This window comes from Atta colombica, unplaced genomic scaffold, assembly GCF_001594045.1.
Source record: "Atta colombica isolate Treedump-2 unplaced genomic scaffold, Acol1.0 scaffold203, whole genome shotgun sequence".
NCBI classification, from domain to species: domain Eukaryota; kingdom Metazoa; phylum Arthropoda; class Insecta; order Hymenoptera; family Formicidae; genus Atta; species Atta colombica.
In genome coordinates this window covers 90,868-116,391 of record NW_017259298.1, presented here as the reverse complement: position 1 = coordinate 116,391, position 25,524 = coordinate 90,868, and the positions used below count along the sequence as shown (strand labels likewise).

General features: G+C 30.9%; 4 protein-coding genes across 11 annotated transcripts in view; 2 read left to right on the top strand and 2 right to left on the bottom strand.

The window, feature by feature from the left end:
• The window catches only part of LOC108687274 (U4/U6 small nuclear ribonucleoprotein Prp31), a 12,873-nt gene extending 4,543 nt beyond the window's left edge, over positions 1–8,330 (bottom strand). The window contains exons 1-8 of the mRNA XM_018192965.1: positions 8,162–8,330; positions 7,715–7,912; positions 6,616–6,820; positions 6,230–6,399; positions 5,954–6,111; positions 5,569–5,859; positions 5,104–5,328; positions 4,858–5,008 (exon numbers count right to left, since the gene is read on the bottom strand). Coding sequence (XP_018048454.1) covers positions 4,904–5,008; positions 5,104–5,328; positions 5,569–5,859; positions 5,954–6,111; positions 6,230–6,399; positions 6,616–6,820; positions 7,715–7,912; positions 8,162–8,279 — 1,470 coding nt within the window. The 5' untranslated portion in view covers positions 8,280–8,330 and the 3' untranslated portion in view covers positions 4,858–4,903. The remainder of the gene's footprint in view (positions 1–4,857; positions 5,009–5,103; positions 5,329–5,568; positions 5,860–5,953; positions 6,112–6,229; positions 6,400–6,615; positions 6,821–7,714; positions 7,913–8,161) is intronic.
• Positions 8,331–9,389: 1,059 nt separating this feature from the next.
• On the top strand, positions 9,390–15,691 carry LOC108687248 (DNA-directed RNA polymerase III subunit RPC5). Of its 3 annotated transcripts, XM_018192920.1 has the most exons (8): positions 9,409–9,568; positions 12,797–13,044; positions 13,132–13,325; positions 13,451–13,623; positions 13,802–14,000; positions 14,262–14,461; positions 14,798–14,961; positions 15,148–15,691. In XM_018192920.1, exons 1-8 carry the CDS (start codon positions 9,527–9,529, stop codon positions 15,413–15,415), a joined length of 1,488 nt encoding a protein of 495 aa, XP_018048409.1. In that variant the 5' UTR covers positions 9,409–9,526; the 3' UTR covers positions 15,416–15,691. The 3 variants fall into 3 exon arrangements, with proteins under 3 accessions (XP_018048410.1, XP_018048409.1, XP_018048411.1); XM_018192921.1 differs by lacking the exon at positions 12,797–13,044 and having other exon boundaries at positions 9,390–9,418; XM_018192922.1 differs by lacking the exon at positions 12,797–13,044 and having other exon boundaries at positions 9,516–9,568.
• A 942-nt stretch (positions 15,692–16,633) lies between these two features.
• Positions 16,634–21,995, bottom strand: LOC108687238 (RCC1 and BTB domain-containing protein 1-like). Of its 6 annotated transcripts, none has more exons than XM_018192905.1 (11): positions 21,923–21,995; positions 21,095–21,246; positions 20,829–21,031; positions 20,202–20,405; positions 19,833–20,124; positions 19,622–19,749; positions 19,256–19,522; positions 18,670–18,794; positions 18,501–18,598; positions 18,296–18,426; positions 16,634–18,192 (listed from the first exon to the last, which is right to left on the bottom strand). In XM_018192905.1, exons 2-11 carry the CDS (start codon positions 21,198–21,200, stop codon positions 18,055–18,057), a joined length of 1,692 nt encoding a protein of 563 aa, XP_018048394.1. In that variant the 5' UTR covers positions 21,201–21,246; positions 21,923–21,995; the 3' UTR covers positions 16,634–18,054. The 6 variants fall into 6 exon arrangements, with proteins under 6 accessions (XP_018048394.1, XP_018048391.1, XP_018048396.1 ...); XM_018192902.1 differs by having other exon boundaries at positions 21,095–21,303; positions 21,923–21,990; XM_018192907.1 differs by having other exon boundaries at positions 20,202–20,390; positions 21,095–21,303; positions 21,923–21,990.
• A 1,303-nt stretch (positions 21,996–23,298) lies between these two features.
• LOC108687277 (heterogeneous nuclear ribonucleoprotein A1, A2/B1 homolog) overlaps positions 23,299–25,524 on the top strand; it is a 6,250-nt gene continuing 4,024 nt past the window's right edge. Inside the window, exons 1-3 of the mRNA XM_018192970.1 lie at positions 23,299–23,427; positions 24,724–24,935; positions 25,116–25,428. Of these exons, the coding sequence (XP_018048459.1) occupies positions 23,407–23,427; positions 24,724–24,935; positions 25,116–25,428 (546 nt within the window). The 5' untranslated portion in view covers positions 23,299–23,406. The remainder of the gene's footprint in view (positions 23,428–24,723; positions 24,936–25,115; positions 25,429–25,524) is intronic.

The window sequence follows — 25,524 nt, the reverse complement described above, 5'->3', positions numbered from 1 at the left end:
GTTCAACAACATGTTTCTTCAATAATGTTCCTTCATTTAAAAAATTAAGAAAAAATTTAAATAAAGTGTTAGAAAAATTCATAATTTTTATATTTAAAGAATATATAAATTAATATAAAGCTTTAAAAAATATTCTAATAATCTGAAGAAATACACATTAAGCAAAGATGTGGGTTTACAGAAATTCTTGCAAAGTTTATATAAATAATGACATATAACAGTATTTGATCTAAAAATTTGCATGTACTGCACTTACTAGATAATGTATTAATACATCATTATACAACATGTTATTAATTAATTTTATGAGATTAATAAGAATTAATTTATTTATCGAAATAATTAGTTATATGTAGACGTTAGGAACGATATTTTGTTATACATATTGGCAATTCATCACTATCGGTGAAAAGTACGACCTTCGCCTGACAAAAGAAAGTTCGATCCGCTTCCATAAAATTTCAATAAATCGGCCGCCAAACAGTGCGTTGAATTCAATGGGAAAATGAGATCGAAAGTTGTGGTTCTCCACCCACGGAGAAATTTACCACTGACACGCTTTGTTTAATTTACTCCGATGGTATCGACAATGGATACCAATTATCCTGGAACGAAATAGTAATAACATTTTGGTTCTCCCTTCCTTTTTCTACGAGTCACACACATTACAATTGGAAGTATAGATAAAAATTAATAACTTATAATTGATCTATTATCAACTAATAGATCTATTATTTATATTGCACATATTTGTGACAATATAATTTATTAGTTTTATCAATTGCTTGAATACACATTTTGAATACACACTTAAACATTAAAGATTAATAAAATTAATCATATAAATTAAGACAATTTATATAAATTTAAATTAAAATAATTCAGTAAAATAATTTATAAAGACAATGTCTAATAAAATCCTCAAAATATCCAATATTATCCATTCGAGTTAAAAATGATTCCAAAGAGAAGTGGACATTCGGTGTTGCACGTGTAAAAGAAACACTTTCACCGAGCATTTGGATCTCATGGAGAAAGTTCTTTCAACCTCTTACGGCTTTGCTAATCAGAAATTCGACTGGAAAACTAATGAGAATTAAAAAATTTGAATCTAATTTTTATATCTAATTGTAAGATGCACTGTTTTATATCGCTATTGAAACCCTTCAGTTTAAGTTTTATTTAGAATACTTTTTATCTAAAATCAATACTTTCAGTGAAATAAAAGTGCATCATTTAAGTGGACCATCTTATGCATACAAAATCATATCTCGCGTTTGTAACGTTAATGACACGTTGTTAAATTCAAATAAAATATCCTAAGACGAAAATGTAAAAGTTATTATATATGAAAATTGTTAGCCATAGTAGTTCAATGAAATTGTTACATAATTATATTTATAATTAAAAAAATTTTTCGGACTGATCATGTTTCTTTAAATGATATGATGATTGAAGAAACCATCAACGTACGAATACAAAATAATTCATCATAAAGAGATCAAAATGCTAAGATTGTCGAGACGTCATTATAAGAGGAACGATTATGGCTAATGTATTTAAAACATTACATATTTATAATCGAAGCACATAAGAAACAAGCGAAGTTTTTAAAAGAGAACAATTTAGAAAAATAGTAAAAGGATCAATATTAGAGGATTGAGTTGTATAAACTTCAAAAATTCCAAAAATCCAGTGGACATATATAAGCAAGATTATTCACATAAGCCTTTATGATGAAAAATAAATTTCCAAACAAGTTAGTTCTTGCTCTAAGGAAGTAAAATTGAAGAAAACAAAATTGTACTCCAGATAAGACATTTCATATCTTTATTATTTCATATCTTTCAATTTTTATTAAGTAATTGAAATAATTACTTTTGTCAACATTTTTTTCTTGAGTGAATTCTTCATAGGAAATAAAAAATATCCATTCTACACTCTATAGAAAATAGAAAGGAATATCAGGAAGATTTTTGATTAAAAAGAGATAAAGAAGACTATCACGGTTCTCTTGTAAATTCAAGAACAAATAATGAGATAGGAACTTGAGGAGTGTTCCTCCTCATCATAAGAATAAAGGATTCGCGATAATCCTCCTTTTTTATTTAAAGATATCGAAAAGAGGAGTGGAAGAGAACATCGTCTGGTTCAAGAACAGAGAAAGGAGCATTAAAATGTAGAATTAGAATCATGATAGAATCGATTCATTCTAAATAAATTCAGAAATGGCGTGCTACTACATGCTAACTGTTCAAGTTTAAGGCCAAGGTAAAGCAAGCAGAAGAGACTTTGGTGGAGTCGATTAATTGCATAAGTTTCTTCATTACTGATTGTTGAAATAATCCTGATCTTGAAAAGAGAGAACAGTATTACGTTTCTTTCTTATAAGTACATTACTCTGATGAAAATTTTTAGATTTTTTTCAGAATTTCTTAAAAAAAAATATGACATGAAATTTTTTTTAGCGTTCAAATCGGGATAAAGAAAATGATTTTAAAATCTCACTAAACTTTTCTTAATCTCACTTCTGTTAGATAAGAATTAATTATATTTATTGTGCAGGTTGCATTATTGTTCGTGGCATAAAGATTACAAAAAATCCAGAAGTAATAGAAACATGAATATAACAAAATAATAGTTTATATTAATTCACATGATATAAATAAACAAAAAAAATTGTAAGCTTACATGAATAATAATTACGTAATAATCGGTTCGTTTACAACAACAATTTATGCAACAGAATTCAAACTTAATCTCGAAAACGAGCAGCAAAATGCGGAAATCTGGCATAGCACGCAATGCAAATTTTTCATTTCCCGCTACAAACCGATTTACATTTATAAAATGTATTGCGTAAACACATGTCATTAAAATGGAATAGTGTTCAAACTCGGGTGTCGAAGAACATGTATGTAAGGTGTGGTTCTTAGTAATCTTTATTCACAATTCAATTCAAGTCTTGAAAATGTCACGTATTTGTGATATTTTCTATTCTTGTTATCATAAAGACATGAAATAAATTTTATGTTGCCCTATATAATTTCTGAATATTACATAAAAAGAAAGTAAAATAGAAATTAATCTCAAATTAAGTATTTATATATATAAAATAACCTACTGCAGTATGTACTGTTCATGTATAGATATAATTAATACAGACTCTAAAAAAATATCAATAAATTTTTATTTTCTACAATTTTACAATTATGTATAGATTATTTTATATAAAATTGTACTATATAAATTTTATATTAACTTCATTTCTACATATTTTTCTGTATCTTTCTCTCTGTATCTCTATCTATATCTATTTCTATTTCTTATTTTGCCATTCTCTCTCATTTATAAGCAATATAAAAGAATTTGCCATTCATGCACAAATAGCGATACAAGTCGAAACCCATTTATAATTAGCCTTCAATTATTATTGAATAATATCGATGTGAAATCGAATACTTTCGCCGACGAAGGTTTTGTCATATTTCGTTCGATCGCGGATAAAGTATAAATATAATATATAGAAGAGACGAAGCAATACCTATCTTCCTACAGAAGATTAATGCCAGAAAATAGTTGAATTGCGACAGAATAATGCATAAATCATGTAGGTCATATTTTAACAACTTTCTAAAATTAATCAATATAAATTATTAATTAGAAACTAATAAGAAAGTAACACTGTAAACTTTTACAGTCTAATAATTGTGATATTATCCTAAATCTATACTCAAATTTCTTTTTTATTATCTAAATAAGACTCTTGAGTCATCACAGCCATTATTAAATCATAAGCGTCAGAAGCGAGAAATGATATGTTAATTTTTATTACGTGACATTTGTAAATAAAGACAATTTGGATAAAACAAAATGATGAGATTACTTTAAAACATTTGTAAAAATGGGTGAAAACTATGCTTATCCCCTCTGAAAATCAATAAATAATCATAAAAAGTACGATAAAAGGCATGTGTAATTAAAAATAAACTATGCATTAGATATATAAGCATGCGCATTGAATACAATTAAAAGCTCTTCATGTTCGGTTTTTATCACTTTTTACGATATATACTGACTGTCGGTGGGGGTGGCATGGGAGGGGGGGGGGGAGGAAAGTTTCATCCATTTTTACAAAATACATATTTAAAAACAATCTCTCATCATTTTTCTTTCAAATTGTCTTTATTTACACAGTGACACGTAAAAATTAACGTGTCATTTCTCGCTTCTGACGTTTCACGATTCAATATGGCTCAGGAGCCTAATACAATGCGACAGTATTTTTCACATACAAAAAATCGATATGTTATGTAAAAATAAACGTACTTTTTAAGAAAAAAATTTGTAAAATTTGAGCGATTTTTTTTTTATTAAAAATGCATTTTTAAAATCATTTTGTTCTGCTACAATCGCTTTAACATGGAATTACATTTTCACATAATTGTACAATTTTATCTTGCACGGCAACCGAATTACCTCCTCTAAGTTTCAAATGTACGTAAACAAATTTCGCAAAATAGAACGCACTTATATGATAGATTTCGTTTCTACTTTCACGGACACATCGATTTTTTTTATATGTGAAAAAAAATTGTTTTTGTTACACGGTATAATCAGTAGGCAAATATATATATGTATGTATATATATATATATATATATATATATGAATTCAACAAAAATAAGGAGTGAATTTTTCAAGGATATCAATCTTCATCACAGCGATAAATGATGTATACATTCCATTGCAGACTCGTAATCGTTTGCAAGGTCACAGGTACATTTTTTATTTAGTAGTCGATTATTATCCATCCATATTTCAACTCTGCTCAATAAATTAAACAGTTAATACTTACAGTCAAATATTGAATACAACTTCCCACATTTATTTGTAATATACATTTACGTTTTCTTGACTTTTAGGAAACCAGCTGTATTGGAAAAGTATTTTGCATTCGCCTCGTTCACTTTTTTCTCTGCAGCTTGCGGATTGACAATTTCAAGACCCTGCAAACACAGACAATCGTTAAAAAAAAAGAAATAAAATAAAAAATTATTTTTTACTTGTACAATGTTTTAGTAAAACATCAATAGAAACATACTTGTAAAGGAGTAAAAGCTACACTGGAAGCAGTTCCAGAGACTTGTTTCTTGACGGTGGTGCTACCTCCCCATTGCTGCTGCTTCTGCAGATTTTTCTGGAGTGTCTTGGATATTCTGACTTTTGTTTTCTCGTCAATCTGCGGCAGTCTGATTCGACCAGTGCCAGCCTTGCCAATCGTCCCTCGTGAATAGCCAAGATCTTCTTGGTAGGCATCACTTTCGATCTACAATCACAATAATAATACATTTTAACATTTAAATATTGTGTTTCTAGGCTTTTTCTAATAATCATATACATATAATTAATACTTTATAATCTTAATCTTACTCGCTCGTCAATTGGATCGTCTTTGATCTTTTATCATTATTGATTACTTTACGAGCTTAACAATATTATTTTTAATAATACATTCTTTGAGGTGATCTTATAAATCATAAATTCGAGAACATTCTTTATAACTTACATCTGCAAAATTCATCCTGTTAGCATGCTTCCTAAATTCCGTGATCGCGTAACGTTCCTTCATCTTGCGAACGCGTTTACCGCCACGCTTCTTTCGACCAGGATCGATCGGTTTTGGCAGTGGCTTCACGAACTTTACAGGTGGAGGTTCTTGCAACTTATCTAGTTTTTTCTCGATCTCTTCGCGTAGCATCTGCCCAATGTGACCATCTGTGCTCTCGTGACAAGCATCTACTCTAGCAGCTAGCATGCTCTTTGATGCCACTAGCCTTGCTGCTTTTCTCCGTAAATCCTGCAATGTTATACATATTAAATCTATTGCCGCGATACTTCATTTTGCAATTTTTATTATGTATATGCTTTATTAAAAAAGAAAATAAACTTACCGGGGGAGTTTCTTGTACAATTTCAGAGTAATATATAAAGCCTGTATGAGGCAAGGTAGTAACTTGCGAAAATCCAGAAAGTGTGGTCTTCTGGGATCCAAGGACTAGAAGATTACAGGCTGGCATTTTAGAAAGCTTTGTCAAACCACCTGCGACACCTGAATTAAAAAAAATTTATAACAATGAAAATTTATAAAAATTCATTTTTACTTTGATATAAATATATTTGTGATATATTTATATCAAAATATAAATATATTTTGTATAATACTCTACCCATAATCTTGGCAGCTGTGGATGCACCAACGATTATCGATAAATTTGGCGCAATAAACGCCATTCTGCTTTCCACGTACTCAAATATTTTTGATTTACAATTATTTAATTCCACCGCCATATCACAAGCTTCACAAATAGCTTCTCTCTCCTCTTCTGTCAACAACTGACTGTGCGAGGACATGAAAATTAAAAAGAAATAATTCTACATTACGAAAGAAAACCAATGCAATCAATTCTGTTTTTTAATAAGTTAGAAAATTCCTAAAGTTTCATCTTTTTAACATTACTATTGTACATTTATTACTTGAATACAAGAATGTTAAACAAAAAAATTCGTTTTCCAAAAATTTAAAATTAAAAACACATTTAAGTCTAAATGTTACCCTTGAGTGGTTGATGCTGTCACAGAAACAACCATAATTGTAGCTTGAGTAAGAAACTGCTGCAGAATTTCATTATTTTTGGCTCTGTCTAAATCATTTCCCAACTCTCTTACAGTCATTACATATTCTAGTGGTCCTACAACTAAAGATTCCAATTCTGGAAATCTTTTCGAGTACTTGTCTCTTGTAAATCTATGTATAACAGCTGAAAAATGTGAAAATGTGATCAGCATTACTTTATACAAATTTTATGATTATTTTATATAGCATTTTATACTATTTCTATTTTATATTATTACAATATTTTATTATTAATGTTTCTATAATAAGAGTTAGGACAATGTGATCACGATTTTTGATTAATTGCCGAAATCCGTCATACGTAATAGTCAATTGCTAGTTTCAAATAAGTTGTAATAACCAACATAACAGCCACAAATTATATGCAAATTGTAGAAAATTATCTGATGTTATCTATCATATTTTCATTATCTAGCACTGGCAGTATAATATTTACGTTGAGGTTTGTTAAAGAATGTTACTTCTAACCATAGGTCTGTTTTTTTTTTAGCTGAACTTTTTCCTCTTGGAGAGAAAAGAAAAAAAGATGAACTAGTGCAAAAGTTCACTTAAAGAACAGGCCTCCATACCATACTCATTTAATTAAACTTAGCTACATGTGTTTGACATGTCATATTTTCTGTATATTGTCTAGTCTCTCTAATATTTTGCTATTTGTCTATACTCTCTGTAATATTTGGCTACTAATAAACCTGTTCTATTTGGCTAAACTTTTACATCAGTTCATTTTTCTTCCTTTTCTCTCCAAGAGAACTGGTGCAAAAGTTCAGCCAAAAAGAACAGACCTATGTGGCGATTTGTTCTAACTCTTATTATAAGAACATTTATTATACATTTTACATTATTGCTACATATTATTTTTTACTATGCAGTTTTTTTATTAGTATAATAAAATAATAAAGACCAAAAGATTAATGAAATGTTATAAAAATATTATTTTTCAATAAAAAACTGTTAATTTATTTTTCATTAGATATAGAATGTTTGCTTCAATACACTCTATAATTTATATAATTACCTATTTCATTGTCAATTTTCACTGCCATATTATTAGCTTCAACTATTAACTGATATTCTGGATCAGATTCCACAGGTCCTATAATATCCGTCGATTTCCTAGGAATCTTGCTATGCTTTTCAATCTGTGTTATAACTTGCTGTAACTGTTCCGAATCTCGTAACTGAGCCAATTCTCGAACAGAGGACACCTTTATCTCTGCACAGAAAGAAAAGACAAATTAATTTTTATATAACATGTTTGGTATATTAATCACACAGTATATAAAACATTACAAAATAAATATAGTATACAGTATGTTAAATATATATTACATCAAGTAAATATATCGTAATATTAGAAATATAATATAAATGACGTAAATACATTATGTAAATTATACTGAATAAAACAGAATTATACGAAAACAATTTGTTTTGTACTACGCGTACTATTAAATAATCTAACCTTCTTCTAAGATCTTAGAAACCGAAGTCGGAATAAACTTCGGCTCCGGCTCCTCCATAATAGCGTCCGCGTCGTCATTTTCTTCAAGATCGGCAAGAAGTTCGTCAGCTAAAGACATTTTCCTTTGTTATAAATTATTTATTCTTTTAGTTCTACTTCAAGATTTCGTTGTAACGGTATTTGCAACGAAATCAAAGATGGCCGCAAAACTAGGCTGCAAAAATGTTGATAACAAAAAACCCTAGGCAACAAGATTTTAATGGGTGCATTCAGAACGATAATCGCTCAATGAGCTCTTTCATCTGATTGGTATGTTCCACTAGAATATAGACCTCTTAAAATATAGACCAGATCAGATAAAAGAACTCAAAGAGCGCTTAGTGAGTGGCTATCGTTTTGGAGATCGATTTTGTACCTTGAAACGAGGTGCAAATTATAAAAGTGAGCGAATTTACTAGAATATTGATTATTTCATTGGTCAACACCTAGTAAATTTGCTCACTTGTAATTTTCACCTTATTTGAAGATACAGAATCGATCCCCTGATAAATGCATCCAATTTATATAGATTAAGGCTTAAACACAGGTAGGTACAGGAAATAGGCACAGGGACCAGAGAATAACGAGCTGTCCAATCAGAGCTTTGGGATATATAATTGAACTTACACATCAGAGCTCTGATTGGACGGTTCGTTATTCCCTATTGCTTATTGCTGTCTATTGGCTGCGTTCAGCGGCCTCAACAGTTGAGTGAGCGCTCGTGTATTCTTTCAGATCTAAAATGCTGATTGGATGATCTAAAAGAATAACAGTTGAGTGAGCGCTCACTCAACTGTTGAATTCGCTAAATGTAGTCTTTATGTTTAAACCTTAACGTTTCGACAGCAATATGCGGAAATTCAACCAACTAAAATTTGCATACATCAGAAAATATAGCCGGGTTCATATCTTGGAAAGACGGAAAAAGCGAAAAAGCAGAAGCCAATCAGAACCTTGTAGAAAGACAGACAAGCGAAATATACCGCCTACTATTACTGCGAATTCCGATTAGCTTCCACTTTTCCGTCAAGATGCGAACCGGCCCTAATACCATGGCCAATCAAATCGCTAGGAGTGAGTAAACCAATTTTCAATATGATAGATGTCTCTACTGTGTCTATCGCCGATTTTTAAAAGTGGTTCGCAGTTCTATGCTTGCTACCTTGCCATTATCATTTCATCCCCCTTTCGTCTCTTTTGCTCTGGGATGCTGTGCAGGTAAGTTTCGATTTAACTTTTCCGAAAAATTCCGAGTGATGTTCCATGTACATGTGACAACATAAAATATAAAAAGTTGGAGAATTATTTCGATGAGAAATAACGACGATGGACACCACGGAAAGAGAAGACGATCCCGTTGTGAAAGAGGTTAATATTCTATATTCTGTTTCATTTTTTTCTGTTCTACTTGTTCTCGACAGGATTGTTTAACGTGAAAAGTTTTTTTTTAGGTTAGATTTTGCTTCTTCTAAACACGTGGTTTAAAACTTATTGTTGACATTTAGTATAATGATCTTTCGTTTTAAACTCGTATATTTTATGTGTTACAAAAGACAAGAAATTTTCAAATTCGCCCAAAATTGTTGTAATTTTTTTTAATAATCTAATTAAGTATAAAAACTGATTTTATTATGTTAAAATTTATTAAGTACAAAAACTGATTTTATTATGAACATACAAATTATTTTTTCTTTACAATTTACATTAAATGTACAAATGAATAATCTACTTTTTTATGACATTTAATATTTATTGTTGAAACGTGTCAACATACATCAATCATGAAAATAATCCCTGTTTTTCAATACTGTCTTGACTTTCCTCTACCTTGCAGATAATTTATATAGTCCTAGGTGCAAGGAGGAATAAGGGGCGCATTTGCATTGCTCTCAAATTTTTATAATGAGAAATTAACTGAGGTTGCGTCAGATTTGGACACTTTCAGTACTTTTATCCTTGCTTTACACGAATGAAAAAGTGAAACTTCATAGTAGTCACTGATTCAGGAGACTGTACCAGTGAACTCAAGTCAATTTTTATAAATCAATAGGTTTAAAGCCTGTTCTAGAATTTTTTATTTCCTGTTTCTTGCTTTTTGCTATTTTTTACATCTTGTCTTTTTGCTTCTTATCTGGTTTTTTATTTTATATCGCCCGAGATAAAAATTAACGAACTTTGAAAAAAACAAGAAATATGTATAGCAAGAAATACAATTGTCGATAACACAGGAAAAAAAGAAGAAAAAAACAAAAAATAAAAAATAAGAAAGAGGAAAAATAAAAAGCACTGACAAAGAGTTTGTTTTATTATGGTATTTTTTTAAATATTTTTTATTTTATAAAATACCTATTAATATTTATATTCAGTTGGACGTTGTTTTGTTAGTATAAAAAAATTTCAAATGTTATGAGTAGTTGAACTTGTTAATATCTATATATATAATACATATTCTGTTTGCGAAATTTTTATAGTGTTTTGTATATTCCTGTATGCAATAAATATTTTGTAAAATCGCGTTTTTTTTTCTTAAGCAGAAAATCTAAAATTGATATTCTCAAAGATACTTATCAAAAAAAGGTCTATAAAGATATTCTAGAATGATCTGAAGAAATAATACTTTATGTACTCACCGATGTGAATATATACTATATAGGGGTTGGTCCCATTTCGATATCTTTAAAAATGACCGACTTACCCTCTTGACGCATTTATGAAATTTTGAAATCGCTGTATCTCCGAACCCTTTGAGGTACAAACGAAAGTAATAGAGGTACAAACGGATACAAATGATTCTCTTTCGAATGCCGTTGGTCCCATTTCGATATCTTTAAAAATGACCGACTTACCCTCTTGACGCATTTATGAAATTTTGAAATCGCTGTATCTCCGAACCCTTTGAGGTACAAACGAAAATAATAGAGGTACAAACGGGTACAAACGATTCTCTTTCGAATGCCGTTGGTCCCATTTCGATATCTTTAAAATTCGCTAAATTTGCTATGTAGGAATTGCGCAAAAACTGAAACGCAATGTATCTCCGAACCCTTTAAGGTACAAACGAAAGTAAGAGAGGTACAAATGGGTACAAACGATTCTCTTTCGAATGCCGATGGTCCCATTTCGATATCTTTAAAATTCGCTAAATTTACTATGTAGGGGTTGCGCAAAAACTGAAACGCGCTGTATCTCCGAACCCTTTGAGATACAAACGGGTACAAACGATTCTCTTTCGAATGGCATAAATGAAATTAAAAAATTTTAAAGTTGCGCGCTAGCCATTTTTTGTTTAACTGTTTGAGGTGCAAACGAAATAATGATCGGTACAAACAAGTACAAACGAAGTACAAACGGCCTGCAGTATTAATTTTTATTTTTGATAAAGTTGAGCGCCAGGTTCACATCGGTTATGTACTCGTATAAGGTAATCTTATATGAGCAAAGTAAATTTTAAAAAATCTCAGAAAATATGATGTAATTTTAAATACTCTAAGGTAATATGAGATAGTATTAGCCTAGATCTACAATAGGTTTTAAGTCTTATTCTTAAAAAATTGGCCGATTAAGTACAGTCGAATGTGAAGAGAAGAAAAAAATAATCAATTATGGTTCGTCCATTTCTTATGTTTAAGATTTATGGTTTAAGATTTAAAGACCTATTAGATCAATGCAAAAGTTCGTACCCGATTTATTATTATTCAAAGTTCAAACAATTTTGTTAAAAATAAACGAAAATTTAAATTTAAAAAAAGGGTTTTAAAGCTTGAAATCTCTGTTTTCGAATGGTTAATATATTTTTTGAATTTATGTTAGTTTTGTAATTTTTATATATAGAAAACTACGAGTTAAAACAAAACAGGAAATTTTTTCTTCACTTTGTGCTTGTCTAAAAAAAATTGCAAAAATTTTTGAATTTCTAATGTAAAAACTTAAAGTTTTTTCTATAAAATCGTTTTTAAAAAATGTCTATGATTTTCATCACTGAGTTACAAATTAAATAAAATGAATATTTTGACTTTGTTCATAACTTCATCAAAATCATCAATTTAAAATCATCACAATTTAAAAATAAATTCTTAAATTCTCCCATCAGATAGAGATAGTAAGATTTAGATTTTATTTTATTTTTAACAAAAATAGTAGCTATTTGAATAAATCAGGCATGAACTTTTGCACTGATCTAATAGATCCAGGCTTAGATAATTTTAAATAATCCGAAGTAATTTAAAAGTAATTCGTATCAAGGATAATTTTTGTACACTAGTGACCAAACTCTTGGAGAAGAATAATCAACTATGATTGATCAATTGCTTAAAGTTAAGGCTTATTATTTAGGCTGAGTTCAGAAAAACACTATTATCTCTATTATGTCATTCTATCTTCAGTGTCTGTTAGATGTGAAACAAGAATAGTATGACTACTAATAGATGCTGATAGTGATAGCCTTGTTGTGTTTCGGAATGTAAAAAATGACTTATATTATAGCTTGCCTTCCTTCATGTCTAAAACGAAATTTTATAAAAAATAGTGGATTATTTATTTGTACATTTAATATTCCTTTTTCGTTTGTGAGAACAATAAAAGAAATTGTTTATATAGATACCAGTGTACCTTTCCAAGACTTTGGCGGATAAATTATTTATTATTCAGTATCCTGCATATGTCAAAGATAATTACCCCAATGCAATCTTTTCGAAGACTTTCGTTAAACCCGAAAATCAGAAAATTCGTATGGAACTTACAATGGATACGTCGGATAAACATTCTTACGATTATTACATGGGAAAACAGTTGGCTTTAAAAACAGATGGAAAATCTACAGAAAATGATGAAATAGTGTTTGATAAGTAATTGCAAAATTTTGAACAGCTTTTGATAGAACTTTAATCTATATTTACAAGAAAAAACTTTAAAAAAACTTTTTTTTTTATTAGTGGACTGATGGATAAGGTTGTATTGACTTCAGAACGGACGTTGTCGGACTGCTCCAATTTCGCAGTCGGGATTTTTCAGGATGATGAGCTACACATCACACCATTGAAATCAATGTTGCATATGAAGCTGCAGTGCGATTATCTCGACGAAAATGATAAGCATGCCAGGGATGGAACGAAGAACATTGGAGAAGGTAAAAGAGGATTTTTCCTTGTTGACTTATACATGAATATATTTACCGAGATAGCCTGTATTAAACCTTCAGAGCTTGGTACAAGCGAACGAGAAACACTCACAAATTCATTTGCTAAAATGCAGATGACGACGAGGAGGAAGATAACGCCACTCCGGTGAAAGTAACATTCGCTAGGCATCTGCCGGATAATCTGAAGAAGCTGCAGGAGCAATCTTTCCAACATCACAACAAAAAGAGCCAGGAGGAGCGTTGGATGCATACGAATTACATACCAGTTTACGATATACAAGCTGAAGTAAGTTGTCTCGATATAATCGTGAAGTTAATAATTTTTTTTTTTTTTTTTTTTTTTTTAAGGAAAATATATAGTTAATGTATTGATGTGATTCAAATGCAGCAAAAAAACTCTTGCATACGTTTAATCTGTTATTATTATTATTTTTTTTACATATTGAAATCGTTTGTTTTTACAGTCAACACGGATGGAGATGTTCTGCTCGTCGGCCGATGAATCAATAAATAATCTGGATTTGGGTCAGATAAATTATCTGCGTCTGTTGGTACCCCAGTTATCTGAGTGCTATTTGCAATCCACCTCCGAGGATCAGACAGATCTTCATCACATTTTGACTTTGCCTTTGCTAGACCAAATCAGAAAAATCATGAAACAAGGTGAGAAAATCACACTTGAGATAAAGAGAAAGAAAAATACATATACATTTAATATAAAATATCATTGAAATCATGAAACTGAAATTTGTTTAAAAAATATATTTTATATAAAATATATTTTAGTTTTTTACATTTTATATGACGTTTACAAAAACATAAGTCAATTTTTTTATATGTGTTAACATAAATATTTATTATATATATTAAGCAGATTTTTATATCGTGTAAGAATTTGATAGAAACAAATCTATTTTTTTACAGTGAGAATCATATCCTTTGCAAAATTATGCGAAATTCTATCGCCAGAGCAGGATACGATAACAATACTCAAGTATTTGCAGCAAGTAGCTATGCTGGTGCAGGGCAACTGGGTTGTGAATAGTGAACTGATATATCCCAAAGATAGCCTTTCTCCTCAAAACAGTACTTCTGAATTCATGTGCAGAACACGTGATTATATTGTGAGTATTCAAAATTTAATTTTCATAAAAAATTATGTCCTGAAATCTAATTTTATTTCTCTTAGCTTCTGAATTTTCGAATCTTACACTAAAATATAAATAAACTCCAACTATTTTTTTTATATCAATTTTGATTATTACTATATTTAATTTTGTGACATTATTGATTGAATATTTTTTATATTTTTATTGAGATATTATCTATGCGATCAAAGTTGCTTACTTGCCAAAGTAACTCAAGAAAGTAAAAGAAGCTTAATTATAACTTTAAATATACAAAAGAAAAGTTAATTATATAAAATGTTAATTGTATAAAATGTTTTGTATTTCTTTTAGTTGTTATTATTTACCGAACATCAATATCTCAATCGCAAAATGATCTCGTCCGTCATCAAATTGCCATCAGAAGAAATTAGTCAGATTTTTGCGGAACTTGGAACGTATGAATCGAGGAAAGGCTGGCAACTGAAAGAGCCACTCAACTGGGATTTCTGCAAGAGGTAATCGCTACATTTCGTTGACTTTTCTAAAAAAAATTCAGTCAAATTCGATGTCCTTCAATAAGTATCTTGCTACTCTAATTGATTTCCGGTATTTCCAAGTAATGATTCTGTTTTTTCTTTTCATTGAATCCATCACTATTAGAATTACCCTAGAAATTAGCATTGATCATTTTTATTCGATAGATATTCCGAGATCGTCGAGCGACAACAAATATTTTGGGATGCGAAGAGGAAATATCTGCGCGAAATAATGGAAGCGCAAAATCAGCCACCGCAGCGTCAGCGCCGGAAGTCGAATCGGGAATCGCTAGGTTCGGAAAACGAAGAGAGAAACGTTGGCCGTGGTCGAAAATCAGTCAAAGAATCATCTGTACCGGATAACGACGGTGCAATAACCGAATCGGCTAAACACAAGAAAAGTCGCTCCAGGAAAATATCAGAAACCACGTGACCAAAACCGGCATCGCGGTAGCTTAAAATTTCTCTTTTTACTTATCACTCTGATCATTGTCACGTCGTATCTATGAATCACGTGACTGCTTCGCTATAAATCGTGAGTTTTCTTTGCAATGTCACGTCGACTATGTTGGAAGTTGAGTTTTCCGGAAATATATTCGAGGCTTATGTCCAAGAATTAATCCCTAATTAATGCAATGTACAAATAGTATATTATGGTATTAGTATGTTATGCTATATTTATTAATGCAATTCTGAATTTGTGCGCATATACACACAAGTATATATTTATACTTATACATACTGTACGTTTATTATACATATTATATACATGCGCGTATATGTGCGTACATTTGTAATATATTACACACAAATGTAAAAGAGAATTAAAAGTAATATACTATATACATGCTTTCCATGTTCCAATTATGAGACAGACGTTCTGTAGATGCGATTAATAATTAGTATAGATTTTAATACACAGGAGAATTAAGGAGAATTAAATACATTCGGATTTTTTTTTTTTGGAACAAATATCTTTAATTCGAGCATGACTGAGCAAGCAATAGCAATTTTCTTATTACACACATGTAGACTAAAATACATACACGTTCACACATACACAAGATTTTATGTATATAAACATTTTACGTAACACACAAAATTCTATAATACGAATGTACTGTAATTATATCCGATGTTTTCTGAAATGTATTGTTTTGAATGCTCACATTGATTATGATTATGGTATTAAAAATATGTATAATATTCATTTTTTGTTGCTCTATTCTTAATATATGTATATACTTAGTTAAGAGGAAAGAGAAACAAATTTATTTGTGCTTTTTTTTTTCAAATTGAATAAAAAAATTATCAAATCAAGTTGTGTAATGCAGAAGAAATAAGGTCTCTGAGACTAGTCAGTATGCGATTCAAAATCAGTCGGCAGCCTGGCGAAACACGGTAGCCATCGAAACACGCGCGCACGCACACACATACACACACACACACACACACACAATACACGAGCCCATGTATATATATCTACTTGAGACGCAAATAATTGTGGACAATTAAATATTAATATAAAAAAAATGTCCTTTGTTCTTATATATATTATTTATTCACAATAAATAATTTACCATCGTAATTTTTACGAATGAAAGAAAATAGAAAGACACATCACATATAAAAATTTTGCGATCTCAGGAGAAGAATACTGAATACATCTAATAAATATTGCTATACTATAGAATGAAGTATTATCAAATCCAATAAAGATTGAGTTCAAAACGGCAAAGCGACTAGGCATGTACAACCGAGCGATTGTATATATGATTGATTGGATTTATAAGTAACATCAATATCAATTATGTTCATTTGCTCAACGAGCAGGCTAGCCGGTTTGTCAACTTGAACGCGCTTATTGATTTGTTTCTATAATCTATGTGTATTGTATAAGGGATTTGTACACGAGAGTATCTATTTGATGTACTATTAAGTTATTGAATCTGATAAATTATTGTAAAAGAGAAACACACTGTTATGGATTACGAAAAATATATTTTACGATTTGATGTTAGGGCCATGGCATACAAAGAATATAAGCAATAAAACTTGAATAGTAACCGAAAAATAATCGAAAAATTTCAAAGGTACCACCGAAAAAATTTAGTTCTTATAGATAATGTTGATGTTGATAAATTGTTGCAACGACAATGTAACGTTATTATAACTATCGTTAAAAGTTACAGAATAAGGGCTCTCGACATTGTTATAGTCGATGATAGTGTAGAAATTCAAATTTTTTTTTTCTCAATGTTTTTATCGATGATCAATTACGAAACTCTATTCTGCGCATCACTTCAATATAAACACTTATATAGAAATCAATATAATTATCTTCACTGCTTCACTCATATCGCTTATTACCGTTCTTATAGCTGCACTATATTCTAATAAACATACCTTAAGAAAATATCAAACAACAGCGGCCAAAAATAAAGATAACATAATGACACAGCAATGACAATTAAAATGTCTTTAAAAATGTTTAAAACACTTTTATGATAAATATCATTTATTTCACATTTATTTCACATTGTAGATACTTATTTACAACATTTGTAGCTGGTAAAGAAAATCGGCGGAAAGCAGACATAATTGTGAATCACGGTAAATATGTATTAATACGCTATATCACAGGTATGATAAAAAGAAAACGAAATTATTGAAAATTTTGTAGTTCGACAGAATTAACATATCAATTAATTCATTACAGATAACAGCGTCTTCATAAACACGAGATTTCTCTTGGTGTTTATATTTTAGTTTTTTTATGCGATTTCTGAGATAATCTCAGGTTTTGAAAGATGATAAGATTATATTCTCCAAAATCGATGAAAGAATCTCTCACGCGAAACAATTCGTAACTGGACGCAGTTATATCTTTATAATTTATTTAAAGGATGCTAATAGCGAAATGCAATAGCGAAATGCATAAACAAAATGTCGAAATATTTGGCCAGAATATGAAATTATAAAATATATCACAGATATAACTGTACAGTCAGACCAGTAATTTCCATTCCTCATCCTGATATGCGTTCGTCTTTGAGGCAAATATAGACGAGATTATTTCTTGAAATCACTAACCTTGCCTACCTTCATTATAAATGTTTTCATCATTTTCTGGATCAGTTCGACAAAATCATCATCCGTCATAACTGACTTGTGATTAATGGCAAACTTGACACAAAATTTTTCTAGCTCCTAAAAAAATCGACAACAGCATTCAATTATTGCATGTACATTGATAGATAATATATACTTTAATGAAATGTTAATAGCGTTAATAGTGATAATGTTTGATTACCTGTAAGTTACACTTCACTGCAATTGCATAAAAATGTGCGACATTTGATACAGTAATTCCTTGCTTTATCATATGAATGCAGTACTGCTTAAGATTGCTCTCGCAGTATTCCTCGGCTAGATCTAAAAGTTCTGTAACGAAAAATGTTGCTTCAATCATGAGAATAGATCGAAGATCGCACATAATGTCGAAATAGTCGACTTACCTGATGTCTTCTCTATAGGTAAATCGATTACATCGGTGTATAAATACTTCAGAAAGGCTTTGTAGACAACGTAGGAAAATTGAACAGGTTTGATGGTACTGTCGGAAAGAATATCGATGAAATGAGCAAAACTTGAAAATTTTTAAACATAAATAACATCTTTTATTACCTTTGGTTGTTTTCTTTCCAATTGTGCTGAAACATGGTTTTAAAATGTAAAGAGCGGATTTTCAAAATTGCTTTGTGCACGTAGATAACTTGGCCCTCCACTTCTATTTTAAGATCGCTCGTTGACTACAACATCAAAAGAGAAAAAAAGTTGTTAAAGACAAATGTACAATATTAGCTTAGTACATAAAATATTTATTATATTTAACAATTATTTGAGAATAAACTGTATTACGCAATTTTTACCAATCAAAGTTTTCATCCTCAGCGTTTCAGTATTTTTTTCATTTATAAAGAAGTTTTTGGAAATTTCTTAAAAAGATTCAACAATAACACCATGTTTAAAACAAGAATGAATAAAAAAGACTTCTAAATCTTAATCACTACATATATGTATTATTTAAAATTTATCAATTGTTCAATTTTATTTTAACTATAACAATGTAACAATATTGCGAAGAAATTCGGCCGAAAAAACTTTAGATCTACTTGTTTCACTTGCATTTTTCTATTCTCAATATTGAACATTTGGAAAAGATGCTTGCAAAACAAACAGATACGTAACGAGGAATAAGATATATACATACGGAATCGTTGAAAGCAGTTTTTAAACATTCTAATATGTCCGACCCTCCGTTCACATATAGGATCAGTGGTTCGTGCATAACGCTGGGTCCATAGCGTGCAATAGCATCATGCATGTTTGAGAACGGAGTAACAGTTGGGGTCACGATCTTTTCACCATGACAGTTACCCCATACGTAGACACGTCCTTCTTCGCTGACGGCAACGCTTATGTTACTGCAGTTCAAAGCTGCGATGTCAACCCATTTTATCTCCGTTTCAGGCCTAATCTGATAATATAACTACTGATGATGAAATGATCTTTTCTTTTTTTGTCCTTTGTCTTTTTATAATATAAATATAAAAAGATAAATATAAAAATTTTTTACCATGATTGGTTGGGAAGTAAATTCTGTGTGGCCGATCCCTAATTGGCCATCATTGTTTCTGCCCCAAGCATAGATTTTCTTTTCGTCTGTGAGTGCCAACGTGTGCTCGATTCCGCAAACCACTTTGACTGAAATAATACGATTGTTTAATAATTCCGTTTCACTTTGTCGTCCCTTTCTCTTTTTATTGCTTTATCGAGACGAAAATTACCTACGACGAGACCTTGCTCCAAATTGACCCGCTGCGGCGTATATATATATGTCTCATAATTTTCCCTTATCCCTAGTTTGCCGAAACTATTGTTGCCCCAACCATACACCTCACGACTTTTAGTGATAGCCATGGTGAATGTCCCGCCACAGGAGACATGGACAATCTTCTTTCTATCTAAATTATCATTTCCTAATTGAGGTTTGAACAAATACTCATTATCAGATGAGTTAAAATATCTATTCTGAATATTTCCCAGTTGATTGAAACGATTATCTCCGCATATATAAACCTAAATCATATAAATCAGGTACCACTAGCTTGTAGAAACAGAGGGTTATTGTTAACGGACTTTGACAGTTTGCTTACCTCGCCATCCTCGGTTATAGCGACGGAATGGTTACTGCCACACGCGATATTCATAATGCGTTTCATACTCACGCTGCCTTCCGGAGTGCGCAGTTGCACTAAAGTAGGTATACTGATAACTTGTAGACTATTCTTTTTATTCACACATTGTGCAAGTTGGCCACGATTGTTGAAACCCCAAGAATATACCTTTCGAAGACAATGCTATTATTCATTACAACGTCTCGCAAATGCGTCGCTTAATTTCGTGATTTCTGGCAATTATTCTAAATTACTATATGCATTGATAAAGAATACTAAAGAAGAAAAATAATCTAAATTTTTTTCTAAATTTCTATATACAAGGTAGTCATTTAAAACCACCCGAATAACACCCACAGTGTTCGAGATAGGAAAAAAATGTTTCGAATAAAAGTGGAATGGTTTCAAGGAAGATGTGTTTTGATCATATTGTCGTTCTTCTAGGTGGAGACGCCTTAAAAAGTTGAATATGAAGATCACCTCCAATTTTTTTAATGGAATTACAACATATAAACATATCTAAAGAACATTGAAATCAGTGAGGTGTCACCTAAAATTGAACATTCACTTATACTTCAATATAATAATTTGCCAGCAACTTCTTACTTCTCCTTCTTTTGTGAGCGCCAAAACATGAGGTCCAATGCCACACGCGAATGTCTTTATGTCTTTTCCACATAGAGCCTCTACTTTTTGTGGCTTTAATGTGGCATTCTTATTCCCGATTCCTAAACAATCATTGACGTTTTTACCTAGGCCATACACCATCTTGTCCTTCGTCACGATTAAGGCCTCATTCCCCAATGTACCTGTTTCAAGTTGAAAGATAAATATTGCCAAAACGAATAAAGGAAGGAAATAAGGCGAATTACCGTATACAAAAACCATATGAATCTGGGAGACAAATTTCGATTCCAGTGAATTGAAGATTGGCCAACTACATAGGCTAGAGCAGATCATTTTTGGATTTGAACACATATAGCTTCACGGAATCACTTCTTTGCGATCGCACCGTTTCATTTCTCTATAACATTCCGTTTCAAGCAGACGATCTCTCTCATGTACGAACGTTCATAGTTATCTTTGAAATCATTCGCCGCCAAACCAACGATGGATAAATTCAAACAAGATTAGATAGAAGATTAGTATCCTTATATGGACATCTTTATATAATATATTAAATCTGAACAAAAGTTCATAGCGAAAAATTCACGCTACTTCATTTATATTAAGTTTGTAAAAAATTAGTAATTACACGCCATACAATATAGAGTAAGAATCTGTTTTTCAATTACGGTAAAATGATTTTTAACGGAATAGTTAAGGTAAAAATTCTTTTATTTAATAAGCGCGATAAGTAACAAAAAATCTTGGGAATATTTTTCAAAAAAGAATTATGTAGACAAAAGAAGCTCATTTCTTCCCACCATCTTTTACAAAATAGAATCTGTCCACTTTTTTTCCTTTTATATATATATGGAAAAAATCCTATCCTTTAATAGAATAGAATAAATAAGTGATGTGAAGAAATAGTTTATTACATATGTAAAATTTATCAGCTTCTCTCCATGTCTCTCCATGTTAATATTGGCTATTTTTTTTCAAGGTATATAAAATATCTTTACTTATTGTATACACATGTAATAATTATTAATCAGAAAATACGTACGTATTATATGAACAAAAAATCTATCACTTACACAAGAAATCGAAACAAAATGATGAATGTGAGACGATCTTCTTCAATCGAACACTATATGACTCCAATTTTTAGTCATTCGTTAGTAAGAGCAGTTTATGTTCGAAGAATGATAAAAGCTGTAAAAATGTTGATAAATTTTATCTTCGTTGATAAATCTTATCTTTCAACTTCTTTGTTACAGATTTGTTTTATAGTGTGATGATAGTGATATGAGTATATTTTTCTAGCTGAGGTAAATCGTTTCCTCGAATTGAAAATCCCTAAAAATTCCAGTTATGTCCAGATAAAAAGTATATGTTCACATCAAGATAGACATGGACAAATCAATCTTTAACTGACATAAAATCCAAGTAAATATTAAATCTAATTATATAAACATTTTCATTTCATAGTACATATAGTATTAGATTCTCAGATAAAAATGTCTGTTAACATCTGCAATTCCAAATACGTTAGGACATGCAAAGCATTTATGACATAAAGTTTACTGATTTTTATCAGGAAATAACATAATCTTTTGTAAGTTTGTAATCTTATGTAAGTATTTCCATGTTTAAATTAATGTTGAGTTATTATAAGTTTCCCAATAAAAGATTGATTTATAATTGGAAATTTCAATTAAAAATGGATAATAAATGGAATTCCAGAAACACTGATACGTACAAGCGTGTATATAAATAAGTATAGTGTTAGTAGACATCTGGTGTTATATGCAAATTCTGTATATTATTTATATACGGCTATATTCGAAAAAAAATCCTTTTTCGGCAGCAGGTTCAAATGGTGATCCATTGTCATTATCATGCTTTCCTACATTTGTGAATATGGTGAGGGTTGAAAATCTTTGACAGATAGTCTCCGGATTTCCGTACATTATTTGTACACGGTTATATTTAGAAATTCTAGATTTAATCGCTGCTGAGTAACTGCCCATTCAGCTTTACTTTTTGAAATTATATAAATACGCTCAAAGTTGGAAATCCGTAACTTAGAGAGCAGCTTTAATACGCATTTTCGTGCATTACTTTTACGCGGTTATATTATATTTGAAAGTTCAGAACTTAATCACTGGCCTAGTTTCTACCGAAGGTTTAAATCGGATCAGAAAATAAGAACCAATCAACTACAGTCGAGCATTCTCCTGTCGTTCAATGGTAACAGGGGAATACTCAACTGTAATTAGTTGGTTTTTACATTCTGATCCGGTTTGAACCCTCAGTGAAAACTAGGCCATCGATACGAAATAAAATTCTGCTTTCTGATTGGTTGCAGAACATCGTACGGATGTACGTCGGATCCAATGTAACTCGAGCAAATGATTGGATATTGGACAACTTGCCCGGGGTTCACATGAGTGCGCGCAGGGAATGAAAATCGATCGTGTCGCGATAGCGTCCTTCCTTTCGTCGTTTGCTATCGACTCACGTTTTACCCTCTTCTACGAGTTTCACGGGACTCTGTATTCTATTTAAGTCTCTCAAGATGGTGAAAATGGACCATGATGTGAGTATCTACCTCGCTGTAGTCAATCCTTTATCGCTAGTCGTTCAGTATGAAGCACTTCGGTCATTCCCCTGACACTCGTGTTATCGAGTATTATTTTAAAGTATACTTCGACAATGTCGAAAAATGTTGGTCATGCCGATGTTCGTTATGGTATCACAAGAGGTGAGTCTTTCGTGAGTGTGAGATCACTCGAGCGGGTCGGACATGTGTTTCATCTCGCTTCTCGTGTGCTGCATCACCTCAATTACATCTTTGAAAAGCGTGGCCGGCTTCGACCGTACAATTGTATCGCATTACCAATTGTCCCTTCATTTGTCTGAAACGTAATCGTAAGTGCTTAGTATCTGAGGGGCGCATTCCATTTTTATTTTGATTACGTCGTCTCGTTTTATCTGCCTGGTTTGCTTTTTGAGATGGCTGTTGCATTTCAATTTTTGAATTTGCTTTACTACATCTCGATTTGTGGACTGGCCAAGTGAATCTCATTGAGAACAAGGCCCAATTAAAGATAAAAAGGAAAAAGATATCACAAGAGCGATTTTCTTTTTATCTTTTTTTTTTAGTTACAGATTAGAAAAAAATGAAGAGTAAATAATCAAGATTGAAGTTGATTTACATAGAAATGGGCAGATCAGATTTGCTAAGAACAAATCTGAGAGTATATGGAATTTGTAACGAATTTTTCTTGGAATCTATCTCAAATATCTTTCAAATAATTCCATAATATGTATCTTGGATAAGTATGTTGAATCCAAATATAAAATAAATAGGAAATTTCAAAAAAGAGGGATTGCTTTACTATTGCTATATTTGGATGTGCTGCAAGCTTCATTTCATTAATGATTATTCAGCAAAAAAAAAACTATTTTAAAATATAACTGTTATAAAATATTTTAATATGTTTGATCTTGTCCATAATTCTTCAATAGATCTACATATATAACCATATATATATATATATATGTATATATATATATATATATATATATATATATATATGCATATGTGTGTGTGTGTGTGTGTGTGTGTGTGTGTACAAAAAATATAAAGAATATAAAACAATATATTAGGTATAAAATTGATAAATGTTTCATATATCTAACGAAAAATTAATATTTATTTTTATAACAATTTTATTTTCTTGTTAATTTTTCTCCTTTAACTTTTATTGTTGCTAGTACTCTTTTGAAAGAACAAATTGAAGATGCTTTATATTTATAGGCAAAGTTATATGTAATTATTTTATGTATAAGAAATTTCAGTGGTAATTTAGAACATTGTTTAATATTTCAGGATGGTAAAAATGAGCCTGAACATGTTAGAAAATTGTTTATTGGTGGCTTGGATTATAGAACAACAGATGATTCACTTAAGAAGCACTTTGAGCAATGGGGAGAGATCGTAGATGTGGTGGTTATGAAAGATCCCAAAACTAAGCGTTCAAGAGGTTTCGGTTTCATTACTTATTCCCGTGCTCATATGGTGGATGATGCTCAGAATGCTAGGTAAAAAAAAGAGGATTCACAAGATTGTAAAAAGATGCTTGTTTCTATGAAATAATTTTATATAATTTGTTTCTTTGCATAAATTGATTCTTTTATTAATTTTGTTTAAAAAAGTGATTTTATTTCCTATTATAGTTATAAGAAAGTGAGTTTATATAAGAAATTAAAAAATTTTTACAGGCCTCATAGAGTAGACGGTAGAGTGGTTGAACCCAAGAGAGCAGTTCCTAGGCAAGAAATAGGCCGACCGGAAGCTGGAGCTACTGTAAAGAAACTCTTTGTTGGTGGTTTAAAGGATGACCATGAAGAAGAAGATCTCAGACAGTATTTTCAGAGCTACGGTAGCATAAACTCGATTAGCATAGTGACTGACAAGGAGACTGGCAAGAAACGTGGATTCGGCTTTGTCGAGTTTGATGACTATGACCCTGTCGACAAAATCTGTCTACAACGTAATCATCAGATTCGCGGCAAGCATGTTGACGTCAAAAAGGTGAAAAAAAATATATCTTCAAAAGTTGTTCACTATTCAAGTAGAATACTGTACAGATTGAGAATTAAGAATTTCAAAAAGACATTTGATATTTTA